The sequence below is a fragment of the Rhineura floridana genome, chromosome 2, assembly GCF_030035675.1.
Source record: "Rhineura floridana isolate rRhiFlo1 chromosome 2, rRhiFlo1.hap2, whole genome shotgun sequence".
In the NCBI taxonomy this organism is placed as follows: domain Eukaryota; kingdom Metazoa; phylum Chordata; class Lepidosauria; order Squamata; family Rhineuridae; genus Rhineura; species Rhineura floridana.
This window is the reverse complement of record NC_084481.1, coordinates 19,313,314-19,337,068: the sequence shown is the minus strand read 5'-3', so window position 1 is coordinate 19,337,068 and position 23,755 is coordinate 19,313,314. Positions and strand designations below refer to the sequence as shown.

Genomic DNA, 23,755 nt, shown 5'->3' with positions numbered 1-23,755 from the left:
AACAGGTATCACGGGAGTTATAGATCCAACAGGTTTAAGCTTTTCCTCTCACAGCTGTTTATAATTCCTTTTGTTGGTTTAGCTACACTTCTTGTAACATCTTTGGCTGTATTATGTGATTTTTCAGATGGAGCAACCAGAATTGAATGTCATATTCTAAAGAGGGGTGGCCCAAGTCATTTTGCTGCCTTAGGCAAAGGACAAAATGGCACCCCTTCCCAACTCCATGTACAGAATCTGACTGGACAGACAGATGAATCTTACTTCAATAATAGCAAAGGGACAGCATCCTCTACCACACCTGACACAGCAGACCAGATTACAGGCCCAGGAGAGGCTATGGGGCAACAGAGGAACGGCTGGGTGGGCTCAAGAGGAATAGCCAGGAGGAATAGCTGCTACTGTTGCTGCTGAGCACCTGCCAACTAAGGTGGCTGCCTCACTCTGCCTAGTGGTAGGGCAGGTCATGATTCTAAAGGAGGACTTTTTTTAATAAGGAGACTCATAAATTGAATAGAATGAAACATAAAATAAAATAAGGTCCATGATTAAAATAAAGCTCAACATAACACAGACGAAAAGCAATCTGTACATCTTGAACTTTATCAACTTTACCAAAGTTGCCTACATTTAAAGGATGTTTTAAAAGAAGCACTTTCCAAGCTTGGTAAATAATGTTTATCCTGTTTCTTCCTTAGCACAACACTGGAATGGCTAGTCCTTCTCATGGCCACCCAACTTGCTTTATTTCAACAGCTTTAGCAGTATGAAAACAAATTAAAGCCATTTATTTCTAAAGTTCTGCACCCTGACAAATTTTCCTCTTTAAAAAACCCTCTGCTTATAATAGGGTTTTTTTTTTGGAGGGGGGGGTTCTACAATTAACAAACTTATCTCAGGAAAGAAAAATTTCAGACAAACCCAATAGGAGTGCTGCCATAATGTTTATCCCAAGATAATTTAGCTTGGCCAGCAATTTTCTGAACTCCCATAGCTCTTGCCACACAGACATCTGAAACTATTTCAATCTACCACATTACAGAAAGGGATAATACAGACTCTCAGAAAGCTTTCAGGGCCTAAGAATAATGCCCTCAAATTTATGACCCAATCCTGAAACTTTCTGTGCCAGCATATAAATTCTATAGAAGGGGCATATCAACAACTATTCCAGAGCTTGGAAGAGCTTGGAGGGAAAGCCAGCGACAGGCAGCGGCGGGGGGGGAGAGCCAGCGACAGGCGGCGGCGGGGGGGGAGAGCCAGCGACAGGCGGCGGCGGGGGGGGAGAGCCAGCGACAGGCGGCGGCGGGGGGGGAGAGCCAGCGACAGGCGGCGGCGGAGAGGGGGAGAGCCAGCGACAGGCGGCGGCGGGGAGGGGGAGAGCCAGCGACAGGCGGCGGCGGGGAGGGGGAGAGCCAGCGACAGGCGGTGGCAGTGAGGGAGAGCCAGCGACAGGCGGTGGCAGTGAGGGAGAGCCAGCGACAGGCGGTGGCGGTGAGGGAGAGCCAGCGACAGGCGGCGGTGGGGAGAGCCAGCGACAGGCGGCAGAGGCAACGACAGGCGGGAAGGGGGCGGCAGGACGAGCGGTGGGAGCGCGCGCACACACACACTATCATCACTAACCTCAGCTCTTCTGCTTCTGCCTTCTCCTTTCTTGCCCTCCGGCGCGATCTGGCTCTCCACTTCCTCCCTCGTGCCTCCTAATACAGAGCACGAGGGAAGAGCAACACTGGACAGAAGCCTAGTGCGAGGCACATGTCTTTTTTCCACCAATCACAGGAGCAGACTGCCCCTGTTCCCCCCCCCCCCCGCGTAACGTCCAAATGTAACACGGGAAACGTTATAGTTACAGCTAAAAAGTAATAAAATTACCACTCGTTCTCTTACAAGCAAAATGTAACAAAGTTACCCATTCGTTACACAAAAAAGGAACGAATTACAAGTAACTCGTTATTTTTAACAAGTTACTTCCAAGCTCTGCATATTTCCTTTGGCACTTTACATGTTTACTAAAGCAAGCACTAGCAGAGCCAGGCTGCGAGGGGTACATATTGCATGGCTCTTCTGTGTCAAACAGAAAATCTGTGACAGGAATCAATACCTAATTCCACTGAATGGCAGTCTTGGTGTTTGCTTGACCACATTACTTTGAAACATAAGGAAAGAAGGGTAGTTCATGCAAATCTAAGAACCACCTGTGACTGTATACCATATTTTCAAAGGTTTTCTTCGATACATAGTGATACTCCCGACCATTCTCTTCATAGCTTTTTTGAGCACGAGTTGTATCTGTTTAAAAAGAATAAAAATGGCAGTCCTATTATAGGCATTTTAATTCATCTGTAAATAATTACTTGGATGCAACTTTTTGGCAAAGTCTAACCATGTAACCCTTTATTTGCCTGCCTGGCCTCAAAAACCCTGGCCAACATCCAAAAGGCCTTGTGGGAAGCATTTGGATGTGCATCAGAACTTCTGACTGTAAAGGAACATTGTGATTCAGCCATTTTCTGTTTTAAATTTTTAAATAGTTGCTTTTTGTTTTAGAGGCTATTCTGACGAGAAGGATCAAAAGTTCAGATCAGGAAATGGGCAATCGGAGCAAATGAAACCTAGCAACTACCTGGGGGAGGAAGAGAAACAAGCCCCCCACAATGGGAAAGCAAAACTCAGATAGAACTCTCCTGCCTTCTGAATGGCTAAGATGGTGGAAGGCAGAGTGGAAATAATGTATATATGTAGAAGGGGCAAATAAAGCTGAGTTGGAGTTAGAGCGCTGTTGGAGAAAGAAGAAAAACCTGAAATTTATTTATTTATTTATTTAATTCGTATCCCCCCCTTCCTCCCAGCAGGAGCCCAAGGCAGCAAACAAAGCATTAAAAAACTTTAAAACATCATAAAAACAGATCTTAAAATACATTAAAACAAAACAGCAATAAAAACATTTTAAAAACAAACTCTAAAAAGGGTTAAAAACATTATTAAAAAACATATTAAACAATTCTGACACAGATGCAGAATGGGATAGGTCTCAACTTAAAAGGCTTGTTGAAAGAGGAAAGTCTTCAATGAGAAAAAAAAAGTCAAGAGGCTGGGATCCAGACTCCAGAGACAGAAACGGTTCAGCTGAAGGCACTAGAAACTGCTTAACTGCTCAGTCTTAGTTTGGCTAGGGAAACAGCCTAGACTAAGTTTAACTGGATGGATCTTCCAATGTTATTTTTATTTGTTCTTATATCCAAACTGTTTTAAGCTTAAGGATTTCCCCCCCATAATATATTTACAATAACTATTTAAATTGTTTCATTATAAAACATTTAGTTAAAGCTACATTTGCTTTTTAATTAAATTTGAGGACTTGTTATTCACCCTATGCTTAATTGCCTTACCAGTTACCACACTACCCAGTACAGAGAGTTGTATGGGCTAGTAAATAAATTCCAGAGATTAAAGGACTGTTTAGTAGAGGCAGCCAGAATAAAAATATCCACTTGGTGGCAGCAGCAAGTACCAAAGAGGGGCTGGGTTAGCTGGCTTACTTCCCTCCCTCTCTCAATACAGGGCATTGTGCAAGGAGAAACCCTTGCACTGATGGAACGAGAAACTTTGCACTACATTGAACTCCACACAAAAGCTTTTTGATCTCAGCTACTGCCAGTATTCTCTTTTTCAAGAGAGCTTGGAGACATGAACCATATCTTATGATGTTACAGCTGGGTCATATGAGATAGCCATCACAGAGCAGTGATGAAAAATGGTACTTTTTTATTTTAAAAAGGTGAACACAATTGTTTTCCAATAGAGACAAGTTCATCACACAGTGTTCTTATTGCTCAGTAACTGTCATCTCAAACAATCACACAAACTGACCCAGAATGGACTTCCTGGTGTATCCAATTTCAAAATGCATGCCATGGACTCAAAATCTGGTTTTCACTGCGGCACATAAACCAACCTTTTTTGATCTGTCAAAAGGAGTGAACCAGGGCAATACTTCATTTTTTTTAAAATTCAAAATTACAGTGGCAGGATGATAAAGAGTTTTCTGTTTGACTTGTTTTGATACTACCAATTCTGAATGCATAATGAGAGATAATTACAGGGACCTGCTGAAGAATTAAGGATACTAGCGGGAAAACCTACAAGGGCCATCAGTTTTGTTTCCATCTAGGCAGCCAGCATGCATATGAAACTCTGTGGGAAAAAAACTCCTGGGATGTGTGATGTGGAGTGGGGACATGGCAAACAGGGAAAATAATCCCTCCCCCTCTACTCCTGATGAACCCCACTGGGAGTGAGGCCTGTCATAAAAGGCCAGCTACCAGAAATGTATAATCTAGGATTTCCTGTAGAGTGCACACTTTGTGGCAGGCTTATTGCATCATAAGGTAGCCTACAATTCTATGCACACTTAGGTAGAGACACACTTACTGTTTTGTTGGTTCCATTGAGTCTCCATCTCTCTTTTCTGAAAACGGGGGCAAACGATACTAGTCAAACCCCACCCTTTTTTATTCTAAAACCCTTGGATCCACTCCAGTGCTTTTTTTTTTTTTAATTTAGCTTCAGGCATATTTTGCAACCGATTGGTAGATCAACCCATTTGTCTTCCAGGTGTGGCCAATGGAAACGCTTTGCTGTAGGCTCAGGCAGAGAGAGTGACTGGCCCAATACTTTGTATAGGTGGTCTTGAAAGGTCTGAAGTCAGCAGTGGGGAAGGGAGGTGTGGCCAGCAGAGGGAAGAATCACTTCAAAAAGCAGGCAGAAAAACCATTTGGGCTGCTTTTGAAGCAACTAGTGTGCTGTGTGCCCACAGCCTTAGAAACACTAAATAAGGTTGTACTCATAGCTATAGCAAAACTACCTTACAAGCACCAAGTAGCAGCTGCAAAAAGAAGATAATTGCTCTGTCACGTCCCCAGGAGTAACCTGGTTACCCCCATGTGACCAGCAGTGACCAAAAGTCAAAACCTCAACAACAACAACACGTGGAAAGCGCCAACTGACAGTCCTTCCACCCCACCCTGTGAGACAGGAACGCACCCACCGTTGCACTGGCGTGTGGGGGAAAGAGTGCTCCTCGCCACCGCTTCCCAGTGCAGGGCCTCCTGCTCAACAACAGCCGCCACCACCGCATCCTCCTCCTGCTCCAGGCAAGGCCCAGGTCCTCACCGCCACTTCTTGGCTCGGGGCCTCCTGCTCAACAACAGCCTGGCGCGGGGCCTCTTGTATGGGGCCTCTCGCTCAACAACAGCTGCCGGCTGCCACCGTCATGTCCTTCTCCTCCTCCTGCTCCAGGCAAGGCCCAGGTCCCTGAGCCCAAGCTCCCGCCGCCACCGCCTGACATAAACCATCACCACCGCCAGCAGAAGCCCGGGGAGCAGCAGCTGAGCGAGCCCGAGGACATGGAGAGTAAGACAACATTGAAACGGCAAACAGCTTTGCTGTAACAAATGCCTGTCGCCCTTTTGCCTCTCGGGAGCTGCTGCCCCAGCTAACACCACCTCCTCTTTCTTGGCGGTGCTGAGAATGATAATGTTAGTTATTTAATTTAATTTTTGTAAATTGTATTGCTTTTATTGTATTTTTATACCTGTGTTTATTCTTCTTTGTAAGCCGCCTTGAGGGCCTTTGGCCAAAAGGCAGGGTATAATTTTTTAAATAATAATAATAATAATAATAAGTATTTTTCAGGCATCTGCCACCCCTGGTTGCCCATCATAGTGACACCCCTCTCTTCCTTGAATTCTCCATGCATCACAGAGAGTTCAAAGGCTGGAAAGGTCTCATTTTATTCTGAGAGAGAAAGACCCTGGCTCTCCTTGTGGTCTCTTTGGAAGCACAGAGAAGTTAGAAAGGGACATTTGCGCTGCTTCCAAGAGTTTCCAAATCTGACATGAAAGGAGAGAGTTCTCCCAAGTCATCTATGCATGATAAATAATATAGGGCAATGTCCCCAAAGATACAGTTGACTATCAAAGTAGAAGTAGAACGTATATAAAGATAACTACTACAGATAAAGAGTCACAGAAACTAACATGTTGTTGTCAGCCAGTACGATATGCAGACATAAAGAGGCATCCTGGAAGGGGCTGCAGAGATTAAACTCCTGCTTTGGAGAGCATTGTCAGGCTCGCCCCTGCTTTCACCACTTTGTCAGGCCCCTATCTGTCAGGATCCCACCTCAGGCCACCACCTGCTCTCAAAATGGTTCTCTCACTGGCTCTAGCAAAGATCTCTCAAGATCCCACTGCTAGGCAGCACCACCAGACCTTCCTGTAAAACAATATTGCCTTGAGATTGTGCCTTAGTCTTCTCTTGGCTTATAGCTACTTTGTGTCTGGGTGCACTTGCAGGCCACAACCCCCCTGTATCTTTGTGCCTATATAAAGAATACAGTCCTGGGTTGCTCTGGATACTTGATGACGTTACACTATCTCTTCACCACTGCCACCATTGATACTGTTTCCCCACCTTGGTATATGCCCTGCCCACCCTTCTGGTCTGTGTAACCCAGCCAAGGATCAGACATTCTGATAAACCAATAAATATTTATTTATATATACAGGAATAACAAGATTACTTAAAGGTATAGTTTAATAAGCGTATGGTTTCATCAGATGCATTATTCTTTGTTTCTAGCCATCAATAACCTGCCTCACTACCCGTCTAAATCCAATCCAACCCACAAAACCAACTCCAACCTCCCTCATCAACCAACAGAACTCACTCTCAACTGTCATCCTCTCATTTATACCTTTAGACACTCAAACGCTCAGCCAATCATAATACAACATTCTCCAGCATTCCAGCCCATGTATTTCCCCCTCTCACTCAGTCTACTTACCATATATACTCTAATAAACCTACACTTACCATATTTACAGTATTATAAATACAGGGGCATCACAAACATAAAGGAAGGTAAGTTGGGAATGCCCTTTTCCTGGAAATCTTATCACTGCCTATAAGGAATGCACAATTATAAAATGGCATCAGTGTTACATACAACCTGTGTGCCTGGATTATCTGATTATCCACACAAAATGCATAAAATATTTATTCACTCCATCTCAAAACATTTCAAGTGGAACTCAGTGATATGCCCAGGGAGGGGGGGCATTGTGAAACGATCAATCTGAGGGCTTGTTTACATGGGACCCCAGATCCACTTTAAACATGCTGTTTTTCATCCAGATTGATTTTGACAGTTTACATACTTCCTCCCTCGCTACAAATAAATTCTTTGTAGCATTCACACATGTGTGCACTTATTGCTATCAGCGTTTCCTTGTTGTCATGCCCACACATTAGCATGTTAACTGCGGAGGAGGGGAAGGGGTGGTGTTTCCCTAAACGAAGGAATAGGCGCTTGAAAGAACGGGAAGAGAAAATCACAGACACTGGCCCCAGTAGGGTTTCTTATTTTGTTTTGTTTTGTTGCCCAACAACTTCAGACAGGAGCAGTTTACGTGAGCAGTGAGAACTTGGAAAAGTCCAGCAACGATAGCATATGAAGCATATTAATTCAGAAATGCTGAATGGGGCTCTTTGCCAAAGTGTGCATGGCGATTGCAGTCGTACAATGCAATTCTCTGCAGCAGAGAGAGGCTCTGCTAGTTGATTCAAAAGAGGCTGAAGAGATCCTCCACACACACACACAGGGGAGGAAATGTATTGGGGGAAAGCAGGAGAAAGGAAGGCGCACAGCCCAGGGCTCCAGCATCCCTGAAAATGCAAGGGCAAAGACACACGCATGCTTTCGCCCCGGCTCTCAACCCCACTCTAGGAAACGGAGGCAGCCAGTAAAGGAGCCAGCCCAAGCAAGCCTGCAGCCCACAGTTTTTTTCTCTCTGTCTTCAGAGCTCCGGAGGAGAGAGCAGATCACGGGGGGCAGGGGAGGAGGAAGCGCAGGCAGGCAGGACCCAGAGAAATCGCCAGAGGGGTCCGGCACATGCAGACGTGCGTGTGTGCCTGTGTGCGTGTTGCAGTGCCTCTTGGCTCACAAAAGTCCAGCGCCTGCTTTCAGAGCCTGGGCTTCACAGGTTGATCTTCCCTGGAATGAGGTCTCCGATTTGACTGTTCTGCACTAATGGAAGCCCTGCCTTCTCTCTCTCTCAGAGCTTGACTGAAGGTGAGAGCAACCGGAAGTTGCTTCGTCAAGGGCCGGAAACAAAATGATGCCCAGGGACAGTTAAAGGTGCGGCGACAAGGGAGGATCTAATGCTGAAGAAACTGTGCAGCCAAAAAAAGGTGCTTTAAAGGTAATACACGGTAGGAGCAGAAGCAGATTTTAAAAGTAAATGCTGGTTTTTATTGCATCCATTTAATCCGGAGTTAAAGGCAAAAGCAGTAGTATGCACGCGGGTTGGGAAAAACGTCAAGTAAATGGTCCAAATTAAAAGGATCTGCATTTTGCGCCAGATGCGCATTTTCTTGGCATGTAAACAGGCCCTTATTAACAATGTGATGCCAGTCAAGCTACATTTTTGGCACACACAGCGTGTTGTTTGAGTTTGCTGTATGATAAGAACTTTCTTCCAGCATTTCCTGAAAGCACTCTCCCCACTCATGATTTCCAGGAACTGGTATTCAGATACATACCGCCTCTCACAGTGGAGGCAGAACAAAATCCCATCATGACTAGCAGCCATTGATTGCATAATCTTCCAAAAATGCGTTTAATCCTCTTTTAAAGCCATCCAAGTTGGTGGCCATCACTACCTCTTGTAAGAGCAAATTCCATCATTTCATAATTATTTATTTTATTTATTTATTTTATTTCATTTTTAAACCGCCCATAGCGAGTAGCTCTCCGTGCGGTGAACAAAACAAGATTAAAATACAATATTACAATAAAATTACAATAAAATCAGCAACAAGTTAAACGAAAAACATTAAATGAAACACATTGAACATTAAAATGCCTGGGAGTATAGCCAGGTCTTAACCTGGCGCCTAAAAGAAAGTACCGAAGGCGCCAGGCGTATCTCCTCAGGTAGGCTGTTCCACAGTTCGGGGGCCACCACAGAAAAGCTGTGTGAAAAAGTATTTTCTATTGTCTGTTCTGAAGCTTCCAACATTCAGCTTCATTGGATGGCTCCAAGTTCATCCAACAGTATTGTGATGGAGAAATTTTCTCTTTCAATTTTCTCCGCACCATGCATCATTTTCTACACCTCTTTCATGTCTATAATGCACAATGTAGTTTTCTTGCCCCCCATCCCGGATGCAGCGAGATAACCACCATTCCTGAAGAGGCACACCGGAGAGGACATTTTTGTGTTTTGAGTAACCTGCATAGCAATACCATAACACTGAAAAGCAGAGAAATGGCTCCTTTTGGGTTTATTGAATCCCTGTGAGATTTGGTAGAAGTGATGGGAAAATGAGTGTGGTTGGAAAACCAAGAAAATAGACAAATAGAAAGAGTTATTCAATAGTCGGTACATGTACAAATCAAGAGTGAATTTAAAGCAACATGTATTATACAGCCACAAGAGTGGCTGTATATTTTCGCATTCTGCAATGTTGAATTGAAAAAACCCCCAAAGCCATTCCGACTCTTCCCATAAGTTCATTTCAAAATGAAACCTTACAAACTGTATAGTCTAAACTTGCTTAAGAACCCTCTAAATTTTCATGGCGATACACAAAACAGTCAGAGAGAATCGAGAGTTCAAAGTGTAAAAAGAGATGGGGGGAAAAACAGACCCTTGTTGGACTTTTTGCTGTCAGTGTTCTCATAATTTGTTGAAATCAATGAAAAATCAGCCATGTTCACAGAGTACCTGTAATCCTATTACTGGCCTTGCCTCATACTCTGACCTTCATCTTCTGCAGTGTAAAAGTTAAAAAAATGCCTGGCTGATTTTTAATTAATTTAAGAAATTTAGCACTGAAGTCAATGATAAGCTGGGGCATGCTCAGAAAGAACCAACTGTCAGTGTTCCCAAAGGCAAACTCACAGATGCTGGACTTGCCTAATCGGGGCCACACCAACACCAGACCTTTATTTCACTTTAGACAGTCATGTTGCCACTGCTCACCATATGCTCAGAGGCACATGTTACCAAATTCTTCCAAGCTACACAGGAAGCGGATTGGACTGTGAAAGACCAACCCAAATTGTGTTGGTATTTTTACAAATTTGTAGGGCAGTACAACATCTCAGAGAGGAGGTCAGGTCTCCTGCTGCCCTGGTGCATTCACTATAGCTGCCCAATTTTGCTGCTTTTTAAAGTTTGATAGCAATATCTGCTGTCTATAGTTACATTCTTAAACCACAAGTTTTTTTGCCTATTAGTGAATATAATACCAAAAAAAGGCTTCATATAGTGGAAAAGCCACACAAACAAATGCCACCCCAGAGAAAAAGTCCCCCTGGTGGCTTGCTTGGTCATTGCCTTTGGTTGCTGGTTTGCGAAGCTCATTATGACACGTCCTTGTGACACGCCTTCCAATGTGACACTCCCCCTTCAACTGGGCAGAGGTGCTTTGGGAGAGCATTTCTCTACTGAGCTTCATGGCTAGTGGAGAGTGAGAGTCTATCTTCTTCGAAAGAGAGCCAATAAGTGACTGAGCGAGCAAGAAAGGGGGTGAGAAAGAGAGAGAGAGATTTAAGTAGCAGCTCCTGCCTTCTGGTTCATCTCTAGTAGCCTTGGAGGGGTTCCTTGTTCCCCACCAAAGCAGAATCATATTTAAAAAGACGAAGATTACGAATAGTTTAAATGCTTTATTAAAACATAGTGGGTATCTTCATCATTCCAGCCAAAGATGTGTCAGAGGGAAGGAAGGGGCAGAAGATGCCACTTATACTCTAGGAAAAGGAGCGCACAACAGACCATTCCTCGCAACTGGGCACTGCTTTTAGGCCAGTGAAACAGGGCTCACTAGATACCAAAACCTAAGTTTTGGCATAAGGTCCCCACTGCCCATTTGGTCACATGGCCTTTATCCTGAAGCTCTGTCTCTATCTTAGGTACTTGGCAGTTTGCACTGTCTTTTGTCCAATATTAGAAGGACAAACTCATAATAAGTAAGTCTAGAATACGAACCATCCACAGTGTTTCATTAGCAAGAAGAGAAATAAACACAACACAAGTAGTACATAACAGAGAACATGTCCAGTTTGTGAAACCACTAGCTGCTGGATAACAGCAAGCAACTGTAAAGAGTAGGAATCTGAGCAGCAGAACTACCATAGCAGAATCATAGAGTTGGAAGAGACCTTGCTGGTCATCTAGTCCAACATCTGCTCAAGCACAGGATCCGTGATGTACATCTACAGCCTTCCAGACAGATAGCCACACGCCCTGCAATTAAGTACTTGACTTCAACAACATTTGGAGGGCACCATCTTGGCTCCTCCTGATCAAGACAGTCAGGCACTCTCTTGACAAGATACCCATTGTTATTTGCTTAGGGCAATGCATTCATGTAAAGCCTTGAGACTTTACATGGACAAACTCAGTGTAGGCACATAGAGATAGAGGGTACTGCAAGCCCCATTGCTCAACTTTTCCTTGTTCTGTTCTGTTCTAGGTTTTCAAAGCTGCGAACAATCTGGAGCCAAAGCCGGACCAAATGTGATACAGCAGGAGGAGGAGGAGGCAGTGACCAACCCAGAGGTGCTGCAGATTCTGCCAGGATCCATCCCTGGAAGTTTGGATTTCCCCCAGAAAATAATAGCTTATTTATTTATTTATTTATTATACTTGTATACTGCCCATAGCCGAAGCTCTTTCGGTGGTTTACAGTAACTAAAAACAAATACAATTTAAAATACATCTTTTGAAAAAACAATTTAAAACACAATTTAAAAATTTAAAACAATATAAAACTCATGCTAAAATGCCTGGGAGAAGAGGAAAGTCTTGACCTGGCGCCAAAAAGATAACAGTGTTGGCACCAGGCGCACCTCGTCAGCAAAATCATTCCATAATTTGGGGGCCACCACTGAGAAGGCCCTCTCCCTTGTTGCCATTCTCCGAGCTTCCCTCGGAGTAGGCACTCGGAGGAGGGCCTTTGATCTTGAACGTAGTGTACGGGTGGGTTCGTATCGGGAGAGGCATTCCATCAGGTATTGTGGTCCCAAGCCATATAAGACTTTATAGGGTCAAAACCAGCACCTTGAATCGAGCTTGGAAACATAAAGGCAGCCAGTGCAAGCGGGCCAGAATCGGTTTAAAATGTTCGGACTGTCTGGTCCCTGTTACCAACCAGGCCGCTGCATTTTGCACAAGCTGCAGTTTCCGAACCGTCTTCAAAGGCAGCCCCACATAGAGTGCATTGCAATAATCTAATTTAGAGGTTACCAGAGCATGGACAACTGAGGCCAGGTTATCTCTGTCCAGATAGGGATGTAGTTGGGCCACCAACCGAAGTTGGTAGAAGGCACTCCATGCTACTGAGGCTACCTGAGCCTCAAGTCACAGAGATGATTCTAGGAGAACCCCCAAGCTACAAACCTGCTCCTTCAGGGGGAGTGCAACCCCATCCAGGACAGATTGGACATTCACTATCTGGTCAGAAGAACCACCCACTAGCGGCATCTCAGTCTTGTCTGGATTGAGCCTCAGTTTTTTAGCCCTCATCCAGTTCATTGTCGCAGCCAGGCACCAGTTCAGCACATTGACAGCCTTACCTGAAGAAGATGAAAAGGAGAAATAGAGCTGTGTGTCATCAGCTCTGGATGACCGCACCCAACGGTTTCATGTAGATGTTGAACAGCATGGGGGACAGAACTGACCCCTGCGGAACCCTCTACTGGAGAGTTCAGGGTGCCGAGCAATGCTCCCCAAGCACCACCTTCTGGAGGCGACCTGCCAAGTAGGAATGGAACCACCGCAATGCAGTACCTCCCACTCCCAACTCAGCTAGTCTCCCCAGAAGGATACCAGGGTCGATGGTATCGAAAGCCGCTGACAGATCAAGGAGAATCAACAGAGTCACACTCCCCCTGTCTCTCTCCTGACATAGGTCATCATACAGGGCAACCAAGGCTGTTTCTGTGCCAAAACGAGGCCTGAAACCCGACTGAAATGGATCCAGATAATCGGTCTCATCCAAGAGTGTCTGGAGCTGGCCCGCAACCACTCATTCAAGGACCTTCCCCAGGAATGGAACATTTGCTACCGGCCTATAGTTACTAAGATTTTCTGGGTCCAGGGAGGGTTTCTTCAGGAGTGGTCTCACTACCGCCTCTTTCAGGCAGCCAGGGACCACCCCCTCTCGCAGAGAGGCATATCACCTCCCTGGCCCAGCCGGCTGTTCCATCCCTGCTGGCTTTTATTAGCCAAGAAGGGCAAGGATCCAGCACAGAAGTGGTTGCACGAACCTGTCCAAGCACCTTGTCAACGTCCTCAAGCTGCACCAACTGAAACTCATCCAAGAAATCGGGACAAGGCTGTGCTCTGGATACCTTGCTTGATTCGCCTGCTATAACACTGGAGTCTAAGTCCTGGCGGATGCTAAAGATTTTATCCTGGAAGTGCCTAGCAAATTCATTACAGCAGGCCTCAGATGGTTCCACCATGTCCCTGGGGCCAGAGTGTAATAGCACCCGGATAATTCTGAAGAGCTCTGCTGGGCAGCAGATTGATGATTTGATAGTGGCAGCAAAATATTGTTTTTTTGCTGCCCTTACTGCCCCTTAATACAGCTTACCATAGGCACTTACCAGTGTATAATTGCATCCACTAGGAGTTCGTCTTCATCTGCACTCAAGCCGTCTCCGATATTGTTTCATCGCTCTCAACTCTGGGGTATACCATGGAGCCATACGAGCTCTACACAGGAGAGGGCGCTCATGTCAATCGCTCGGCTCATTTCTGTATTCCACAGCTCGACCAGGGTTTTGACAGGAGCGCCAGCCCTATCAGCTGGAAAACTCTGAATTGTCAAAATCCATTAGTTTTGGGGGAAGAAGAATCATGGCTGGCAACCAACAACGTAGTGTCGTATACCAACATACCACAAGGACAGACTATGGAGGTGACAGAATCCATATGAAATGAGAGAGGATCCCTTATGTCTGTCTATGAGCTTTAGCATGTTCCTTTGCTGAACTGACATTAAAGACATTTCTCCCCAGTTTCAGGACCAGTAATTGTCAGACATTTGGCACAGCTACGGTTGTAAATTTATTCCTAAACATGTGTGTCTATTCCTGGATTGGTTTGAATTAATGTATATTCTGAATAATAACAATGAGTTTCTCAAATATATTGAAACTTATAAGAGATATTTAGCTGACATTTTTATGATTGGGAAGGGACCTTAACTAGCATTCAGAGATTACATTAATAGTTAGCCTGATACCATTACTAGCATTTACTAGAATTCAGATATTTCATTTTTAGTCAATCTGACAACATCAAATTTGACATCAGTTACAGTAAGTGCAAAATATATTGTTTGGAAGTCATCATTTTGAAAAATGGAAAGTCCATTAATACTGATGTGTTCAGGAAAGCAACTGATGCTAATCCTTTTTTTGCCTAAAACAGATTTCATCCTAGACATCTAAAGAAAAGTTTGCTAATGTCTATATCCCCCAAATGAGGGATGCGACTGAGAAGAAACTGTCAACATTGCTGACTAGCAGAAACATTGATGAGACAGCTTCAAATGAGGGATACCCTAAAAGAACCCTGAAGCAACCCATGTATAAGGGCAAAAAGATGAAAAGAAAGAATCTGTTCAAACCGAAAGCAGTCTTGACTCACGAGGAGAGGCGGGGAAAACACTAAGTTGGCATCAGTGGCTACAGATGTTTGTGCACTTGCACTGCCCCCACCAACCCAGGGCGTGCTCCACCCTGCTTCATTTCATGTGCCCTTGCTGCTGCCTTGTTCCATCCTGGTCAGATAAAATAGGATAATGGTTCCTCTCACATATCACATCCATGATTTATTTCATGGGCAGATTCGACAGGTGATACTGAAAGATTGCTATTTGCTATCAGGAATTCCTAGGTGTTAGATAAAGGGGTTTTTTTGTATTTAAATGTGCCTCTAACTCAGTGGTCAGGAACCTCAGACCCAGGGGTCAAATGTGGCCCTCCAAACCTATCTATCCAGCCTTGAGGCTCTTCCCACACCATGCCCCCTCCTCGGATCACACCCTACACCAATGCTACTCTTCAGAGCATTTGGCTGGTTGGAAATGGTCCTTGAATGATGACCCTGCCTCTCGCTTGCCTGGATGGAAGATGGAGAGGTCTGCATGAGTATGTAGATCCGTCTGTGTGGCTAACATGTAGTCTATTGTGCAAAGTCACATTCATTGTTCTGCCCACGTTTGCCTCTGGCCTCATCCACCACCATGTGGCGCCTGGAAGATTGTGCGTGAGTGAATGCAGCCCTTGGACTGAAAAGGTTTTCCCCACCCTGCTCTCGCTGGAGAGAGATGCTGGCCACATAGCACTGTTCTGGTTCAGTGGGCTGATACTAACAAAATCATGAGCAACCTTCCTTGTAACCTCTGCAGTGTATGTTAAAGGAATTTGTGGATAAAAGGAAATGTCCTGAGGGAGTTTTTCAGCTACAATGCAAAGGTGCAATATACATCACACAATGTACATGTAACCTCAGTTATGAGAAAGTCAAGATAAGAATCTGCAAATGTAGAAGATGCATCAGGAACAGGATGGTGATGCATTTTTGTGGATCTAGAACATACTAAGAGAGACCTAGGTTACCTCTGGTCACTATTTTGCGAGGGAGATTGAATTGCATGCCAGAAGTTTAAGTTTGCACAATTAAAGTGCTCTGGTGCAAGAAATCCACTTTAAAAAAAGTATTTAGGAAAATGGTGGGAAAATACACTAAAAAGTGTGGAACAAACATAACCATCGCACAAGCAAATCAGGATGAAATTAGGATGAATGTACATTCTCATATAACCTCCCTGCAAACAAACCAGAACAAATGCCCAATAAAGATCAAGCATCATATAATCTCCACATAAGCTGGGTGCAAGCAAATCAAGATTATACAGCCACAAGAGTGGCTATATACTACAGCCAGCATGGATTTTTCGCATTCTGCAAAGTTAAACTGAAAATACCCCCATGCCATTCTGATGCTTCCCATAAGCTCATTTCAGAACAAAACCTTACATAACTTATAGTCCTGAACTCAGAAACACTTGCTTAAGAACCCTCTAAATGTTCACGGCAATACACAAAACAGTCAGAGAGAATCAAGGGTTCAAAGTGTAAAAAAAGGGGGGGGGAACCTTGTTGGACTTTTTTTGTCAGAGTTCTCCTAATTTGTTGAAATTAATTAAAAACCAGCCATGTTCACAGAGTACCTATAATCCTATTATTGTCCTTGCCCTATACTTTATCCTTCATCTTCTGCAGTTTAAAAGTTAAAAAAATGCCTAGCTGATTTTTAATTAATTTACGAAATTTAGCACTGAAGTCAATTATAAGCCGGGGCATGCTCAGAAAGAACCAACTGTCAGTGTTCTAAAAGCCAGACTCACAGCTGCTTGGCTTTGCAATCAGGGCCACACCCACACCAGACTTTTATTTCATTTTAGACAATCACGGCTTCCCCCAAAGAATCCTGGGAAGTGTAGTTTGTGAAGGGTGCTGACAGAAGACTCGTATTTCCCAGCTCCAGTGGCCAGAGTGGTTTAATAGTCAGCCACTCAGACTGAAGCTCTGTGGAGGGAACAGGGTGTCTCCTAGCAACTCTCAGGAACCTTCACTAACTTAACTATTTCCCAGGATTCTTTGGGGGAAGCCATGACAGTCTAAAGTAGAATAAAGGTCTGGTGTGGATGTGGCCAGTGACAGCTTTGGTTTAAATGTGGGAGGGAGACTACATGTGCCTGTTGAAGAATAAAAAGTTGGGGAAAACCCTGACAAACAATGATACTGTTCACAAAGTTTTCCTTTTGGAAAGAGGCTTCCCCTCTGCCCAGTGCCCACCCACCCAATCTCCTCCCCTCCCCCTCCCTCCCTCCCCTTCCTGCCCTCTCCTCCCTTCCTTGCCCCTCCCCTAGGTCAGTTTCACCTATCTTAAGCATGATTGCACAGGAGTAAATCAACTCAAAAAGCACACAAATGGTCAAACCTGCCGTCCCCTCCTCCTTCCTGTCCCCTTCCTCTTGCCCCCTCCTTCCCCATCTCCCATACCCTTCCAATCCCCTCCTCCTCTCTCCCTCTCCCTTCCTCGTCCTCCTCCCCCATGGTCAGTTTTACCTATCTTAAGCATGACTGCACGGGACTAAATCACATTGAATTCATTAAGCATACAAATAATCAAACCTGCCCTCCCATCGTCGTCCTCCCTCCCATCACCTCCTTTTTGCCCCTTCCCTCCCCCTTCCTTTGCCCCTCCTTCCCTCTCCTCCTCCTTCCCCTCCCCTCTCCCTCCTCTTCCCCCATGGTCAGTCTTTCCTATTCTACGCATGATTGCATGAGAGTAAATCCTGCTGGACTCAATAAGCAAGCAAATGATCAGCAATGTCAGTGACAATTTCAACTAATGGCTGGCTACTAAGACAAGTTCAGACCTGTGGGCCCCTGCATTTTCCCTCTCCATCTAACCATTACAAATAAGAATTCAGATACAAAATGTCACGTACGTGGCACTGCACTTTGAAAGTGATGAGGGTTTACACCAATGAGACGCCACCGTAGCTCATTCACTCCAACACCTGAAGGACCTGAATGTTTCAAGAAAGGAAACAGGTAAGTGTTGAATGAAAACATCACATACCCAGTAAAACATGTCACATTTGTTACAGAAGAAGAGGAATTTCACAAGATCCATAATGTTCACATTCCTTAAGGGTAGCTAAAGAATAGCAAAACCAATTTCTTTGCAGAGGTTGGTGAGCATCTGCTCTTCTGAAGAGAGACGCCAATCAGAGACATAATTCCTCTCTGGGAATTCAAGGGAAATCATGGCTGCGCCAAGCCTCCTGCTTGTGTTAATGAAAGTTCATCCTCACCTCGCTAGCCAACAGAGATTTTCTTTCAGCAATGTGGCAATGGATCATTTCCACGGACTATGAAAAGATGCTCTCCCTTGAATTCCCTTGAATAAATCCTCATCTTCCCTCTCTGAGCTGATCTCAGGCCAATCACAATCGCATCATATTCTTTTACATCAGAGTACCATTAAGTTGTTGCAACTCACCTACTAGCACAATCACTCTGTTTCTATCACCAGGGTGTCTCTGGTATCTCACCACTTCTTCGTAAGGTGCTGCTACAGCACTGCAGCAGCCACTGGGGCACCAGGTATAGCACAGCAGGTGGTGGTTATGGGATTTTTGGCGGTACAGGCGCATTCTTCTCCGGAAACCAGCTGAGGAAAGCAGAATGCTACACACATTTAAAAATTGGTCACTGAACAAACACGATGGGTGCACTTGATAGGTTAGCAGTGTCAGCCTGCAATATTTTTGGAACTTCAGATGCTCCCCCCATTTAGCATCAGATGCTGAAACTTCTAATCCTGGCAGACCAGATATCTAGGGATGGCCAAATATGTTTCTTTCAGTTTCATATTTTTCCAATTTCAAGTTCAGTTCCTGATGTTTCTACATGTTTGCATTTTTTTTTGAAGTTACCATGAAAATTCAACAGCATTTTAGTGCAAATTTCTCCAAATATACTCATTTTGTACAGTAGGGACCCCGCTTTACAGTGCTTCGCTTTATAGCGGTCTCAATTAAAGCCCCACTCATATGGCGCTTCTTCCGCTTTGACAGCGGTTTTCAGGGATCGCGCACCATTCTATTCAATGGGTTCCGCTTTATAGCGGTTTTCGCTTTACAGCGGGGGTCTGGAACGTAACCCGCCGTATGAGTGGGGCCCTACTGTATGCAATTTTACCTATTATTCAAATTTTTCCAAAGCAATTTTTTGCATGTTATATATATTTATACGCACATTTTATACTAGCGTATTCAGCTTTGTACATATTACTTTGCTAGAGAACTGCATTGCAAAATTTGAAGAATCACGCATTTTGAAGGTTGTGTTTTGGTTTATACATCGTTTTGGAAAGTGTGAATAAGGTAGATTCATCTTCAAATGGAAACAATCAAATTTCTCCCCCATCCCTACCAATATCTCATTACTGTGTGTGGCTCTTTAGCTTTTTGAACCATAGAGCGGCTCTCTCCTTACCTTTCCACAATTGTGACAAGGTCCCTATTTTACTCTCTTCCCTGTCCGCCATTCAGTGAACCTTGGTGGCCGATGGCAGTTTCAGTTAAAGAGTATAAGAACAGATCTGTGGGAATAGACTGTGGTCCATCTTAACTGCTATGCCATTCCAACAGCAGCTAGCTAGCCAGAGGCCTCTGAGCAGATTAAAGCTGGCCATGGAAATGATGGCCAGTCCCTATTTTGCCTACAGAAGGGATGGAGAACCAGCAGCCCTTCATACGCTATTGGGCTCCCATCATTCCTGATCATTGGCCATGCTGGCTGGGGTGCATGGGAGTTAAGAGTCTAACCACATTTGGAGGGCCACAGGTTCTCCATCCCTAACATTCAGAGATTCTGTTCCTAAAGGTACACGTTCTGTTAGCTCTGAAGGCCAATAACTATTGGCTTAGCTCTTGCTGAGGGGGTAAAACTCATGTACCACTTGAAACTGCACATACATCAATATTTAATAAAATTCTTAGGGTATTTTATAATGAATTCACATTAATTTGTGTGTCTAAATAGTCTGTATAAGATTTAAGCAATTCAGAGTCAAAAACCTCTGAAAGTGGAAATTCCACTATTTTTTATTAAGTAGACGGAACCATGAAAGCTATAAGGTTATTACAGAGGTGGTTTAATCAGGGTAGAACTACAAAACATCACTGTATAAAAATGCGACTTGTTGGAAGACAATAGCAAAGAGGGTGTGAGCAAAGACATATTTAGAACAAAGCACAAAGTGAATACATCTCAGATACAATGCCAAGTAACTAGTTTGACAGCCCAGCAACTGCATTCTTCAGTCTATCAAAATAGCTACGTACTATTGAAGACCTGCTGACCAGATCCACTGAATTCTTCCTCTTCTGCAATGTGAAAAAAGCAACATATATAAAAAAGTGAGGACAGAGAATCAAAAGGCAGAGTAAACCAGAATTTTACCTGTTCTTTCATAGAAAAGATGAAAGGAGTATCTTTTTAATGAATAAATGTCCCACCGAAAGGAAAAGACAAAATTTACGAAATCAAAATATCTAGTATCAAACATTCAACAAACGCTTTTTTAAAAAAAAATAAGAAAAGCAGTTGCAGCATCCCTTCACAATGGTACGTTTTTACCTTTCATCTCTTCTATACCTCTTTTGGTCTGTTGTATCAAATTAAGAAACAGACCCCACCTCACTCTGGTTTTTGTTTGCTAGTTGATGGTAAATACAAAGTCTTGTCTGTTAGGCCAGCCTAAATAAAAAACATACAAGGGTGGAGGATTATTATGAAATTGACTTGCCCCATTTGGGTGCAAGGCGAGAGACCAAAGGAGGGCACTTGAATTTGGGAACAGAAACCATATGGGCTCTTTTTTGGAGTTACATTGCCTACTCTTGGTCACTATTGCACAACTTTACATTTGTAAACAAACTTCTTCATATTTTTTTTTTTACAGAAGGCACCATGTATCGTTAATATTCTCCCGTTCCAAGGATTCAGACTGTGTACATTGTCCTGAAACGTCCTGCCAGGTAAAAGAGCAAGGAACATGAAACAACACTTTTACATGGCAAAAATTTTGCCCAGGATTGTATTTATTCTCTAATCACATACCAGATATGCCAAGAAAGCACTCAGGTGAAGAACTCTGCAAAAACAAGGAGCTAATACTGTATACTCGTCCAACATTCCAACATGCAACATGTATACTCGTCCAACGTTCCAACACAAAAACAAAATGCACGGGTACAGGATGGGAAATACCCGGCTTAGCAGTAGTGCGTCTGAGAAGGACCTTGGAATTGTAGTGGATTGCAAGTTGAACATGACCCAGCAGTGTGATGCTGCGGCAAAAAAGGCAAACACGGTTTTGGGCTGCATAAACAGAGCTATAGTTTCCAGGTCGAGGGAAGTAATAGTCCCACTATATTCTGCATTAGTCAGGCCTCATCTGGAATACTGCGTTCAGTTCTGGGTGCCTCATTTTAAGAAAGATATAGACAAGTTAGAGCAGGTTCAGAAGAGGGTGACAAGGATGATAGCCGGTATGGAGAACAAGTCTTATGAGGAAAGGTTGAAGGAACTTGACATGTTCAGTCTGGTGAAGAGAAGGCTGAGGGATGACATGATTACACTCTTTAAGTACCTAAAGGCTGTCACATAGAGGAGGGTACAGATTTGTTCACTGCTGCCCCAGAGGGTAGGACTAGGTCTAATGGTTTTAAGTTGCAGGAGCGTAGATTCAGATTGAACATTAGAAGGAACTTCTTGACAGTAAGGGCAGTTCGGCAATGGAACTGACTGCCTAGGGAGGTGGTGGGATCCCCTTCGCTGGATGTCTTCAAGCAGAGGCTGGACAGCTATCTGCGGGAGATGCTCTAGCTGTGGATTTCCTGCTGTGAGCAGGGGGTTGGACTCGATGGCCTACAAGGCCCCTTCCAACTCTATGATTCTATGATTCTATGCTCACCCCACCATACAGTTAAAGAACACACAAACAGAGCACAAAATCTTCCTGGACATTTCCAAAGAGGCTCTGTCGAACCTTGGCTTGCATAAAGAACACAGAAGTGAGGGTGGTTGGTTACTGCTTAGTTTGAGCAAATGTGGTATCATCTGGTAAATATGCTAAGTGTACATCACTGACTATACCTGATCCATCCTATAATATTTCTGCCTATTTTCTTTTACTAGAAGGAAGGAAATCAAATTTGCCATTACGTGTGAGCCCCTGACATTTCTAGCCATGAATGGGGAAGCTATGGCCCTCCAGATTTTGCTGAACTACAAATCCCATCATCCCTGACCATTGACCATGCTTGCTAGGGCTGTTGGAAGTTGTAGTTCAGCAACATCAGGAGGGCCAAAGCTTCCCCACTCCTGCCATAAAGCAATGCCAACAATCTACAGTACTTTTAGACTCTGGAGGAGAAAGAGGACAAAATTAAAAGTTACCTTCTTAAGCTCCTCTGGTATTGTTGCACAAAAATTTAAGAACAGGAAGACAGATGAAAAATTACGACTGTGAAATCCATATATGATGCAGTACAGAAGAATCTATAGAAAATTCAGCACAACTAGAGCAGCCTTACACAAAAGCTAATAATTTTTATTAGTACATTCAAAATATCCAGCAACCATATACAATCTTTGTGTCTTCAGTGATTGCAGACATTGCAGCATAGCTGCAGATCCCCTCCCCAGTGTCAGTCCTTTATGACCCAACTCTTCTTCATATGCCACTTATTATTGCATGCCTCCTCTGCTGCAAATCCCACTTCAGTCTCCATCTCACAATTTAAAAAAATCCCCATGATTTTTTAAAGTGCTTCCAGACTGTTGCTATTTTGGAGTGGGATTCAATCACATATTGGCAAATTCAGGCTGCACAGTTATAGATGATTAGAAACTTTTGTGCAACAAACCTGCTTCCTCAACAGACTGGACTTTGTGTGATAAGGAAAATGATAGGAAAATGTACTAGGAAATGTGGGATAATGCTTGCTTTGTTGCAACACTGTCTAACCCCACCCCACCCCCAACAAATCAGGATAAATGCTAAACAGGTTGTCTAGAAGAGTTCCCTGTCTGTTAGGGATTATCCACATGGGAGCATAACTTCCTGCTGAAGACGCTGTTTCTACCTCTGTTTTCTGTTTGCAGCATCCACAGTAAAGGCTCAATGCCAGCTGCAAACATGGTGTTTTCTTGTCACACTTGAGGGGAAGCATCAATCGCTCAGTTTCCTAAATACCACACCTTCTAATTTAATATTTCCACTCCCTCTGGTTACCTAGCAACCAAGCATGCTCAATTTGTTCTACCACTAAGTTTCATTTAAAACAACAACAACCCAGAAGTGAGATTATTTTTATTTTCACTGGTACAATACAGATGAAATACAAATTTTGTTTGAGCAGTGTTATGCTTTTGAGCACAATTTAGGGGGAAAAGAAAAATACGGCACTGTTTGCAGCAACATAAAAAAGGCTTGCAGAACAGGAGAGAGCAGCAGAAGTTTCTTTTCAGGCCACAGGAAATGAAATGAAAGGAGGGAGGAGGAGGGAATGGGTGTGGAGAGGGGAACGATCACCACACCCACCTAAAAGCATCAGAGCACAGCGTCTGCAAGCCCTAGAGATACAGAGTGAATATGTTTTTTCCTTCCTTTTTCAGATCAGAGGATTAGGTTAGTACAGATTTACAGGGGGAAACTGTGGTAGCTTCTGTTTGCCAGTAACGTCATGTGAACCATGCGATTTAAAAGGAAATGTGAGTAGCACCACACACACACACTAAACTCCTGTGTAGATGAGCCCTATGTTCTCTCCAAAAGGTGCCATAAAGGTTATGCAGGAAAAAGTCAGCCCCCACTTGCTAGCTTCTTCAATTATGGTCTCCATATCTCTGTGGATTCTAGTGTATTGAAGCCACTGTGCCATGCCCTAGAACTCCTGGATCAGGATTACAGCACATCAACTAATTTGTTTGGTAAGGATACACATTTTATACATTTCCTCTGAAAAAAGGATAGATCGAAGCTTGATTTTACTGTTGGTATTCTCAATTGCTAAGCCTGAT

General features: G+C 43.8%; 1 protein-coding gene across 1 annotated transcript in view; it reads right to left on the bottom strand.

Annotated features, from left to right (window-relative positions):
- Positions 1-23,755, bottom strand: part of MPP4 (MAGUK p55 scaffold protein 4) — a 56,470-nt gene that overhangs the window by 4,348 nt on the left and 28,367 nt on the right. The window contains 4 exon segments of the mRNA XM_061607509.1: positions 2,210-2,289; positions 17,605-17,685; positions 18,162-18,332; positions 20,011-20,052. Of these exon segments, the coding sequence (XP_061463493.1) occupies positions 2,210-2,289; positions 17,605-17,685; positions 18,162-18,332; positions 20,011-20,052 (374 nt within the window).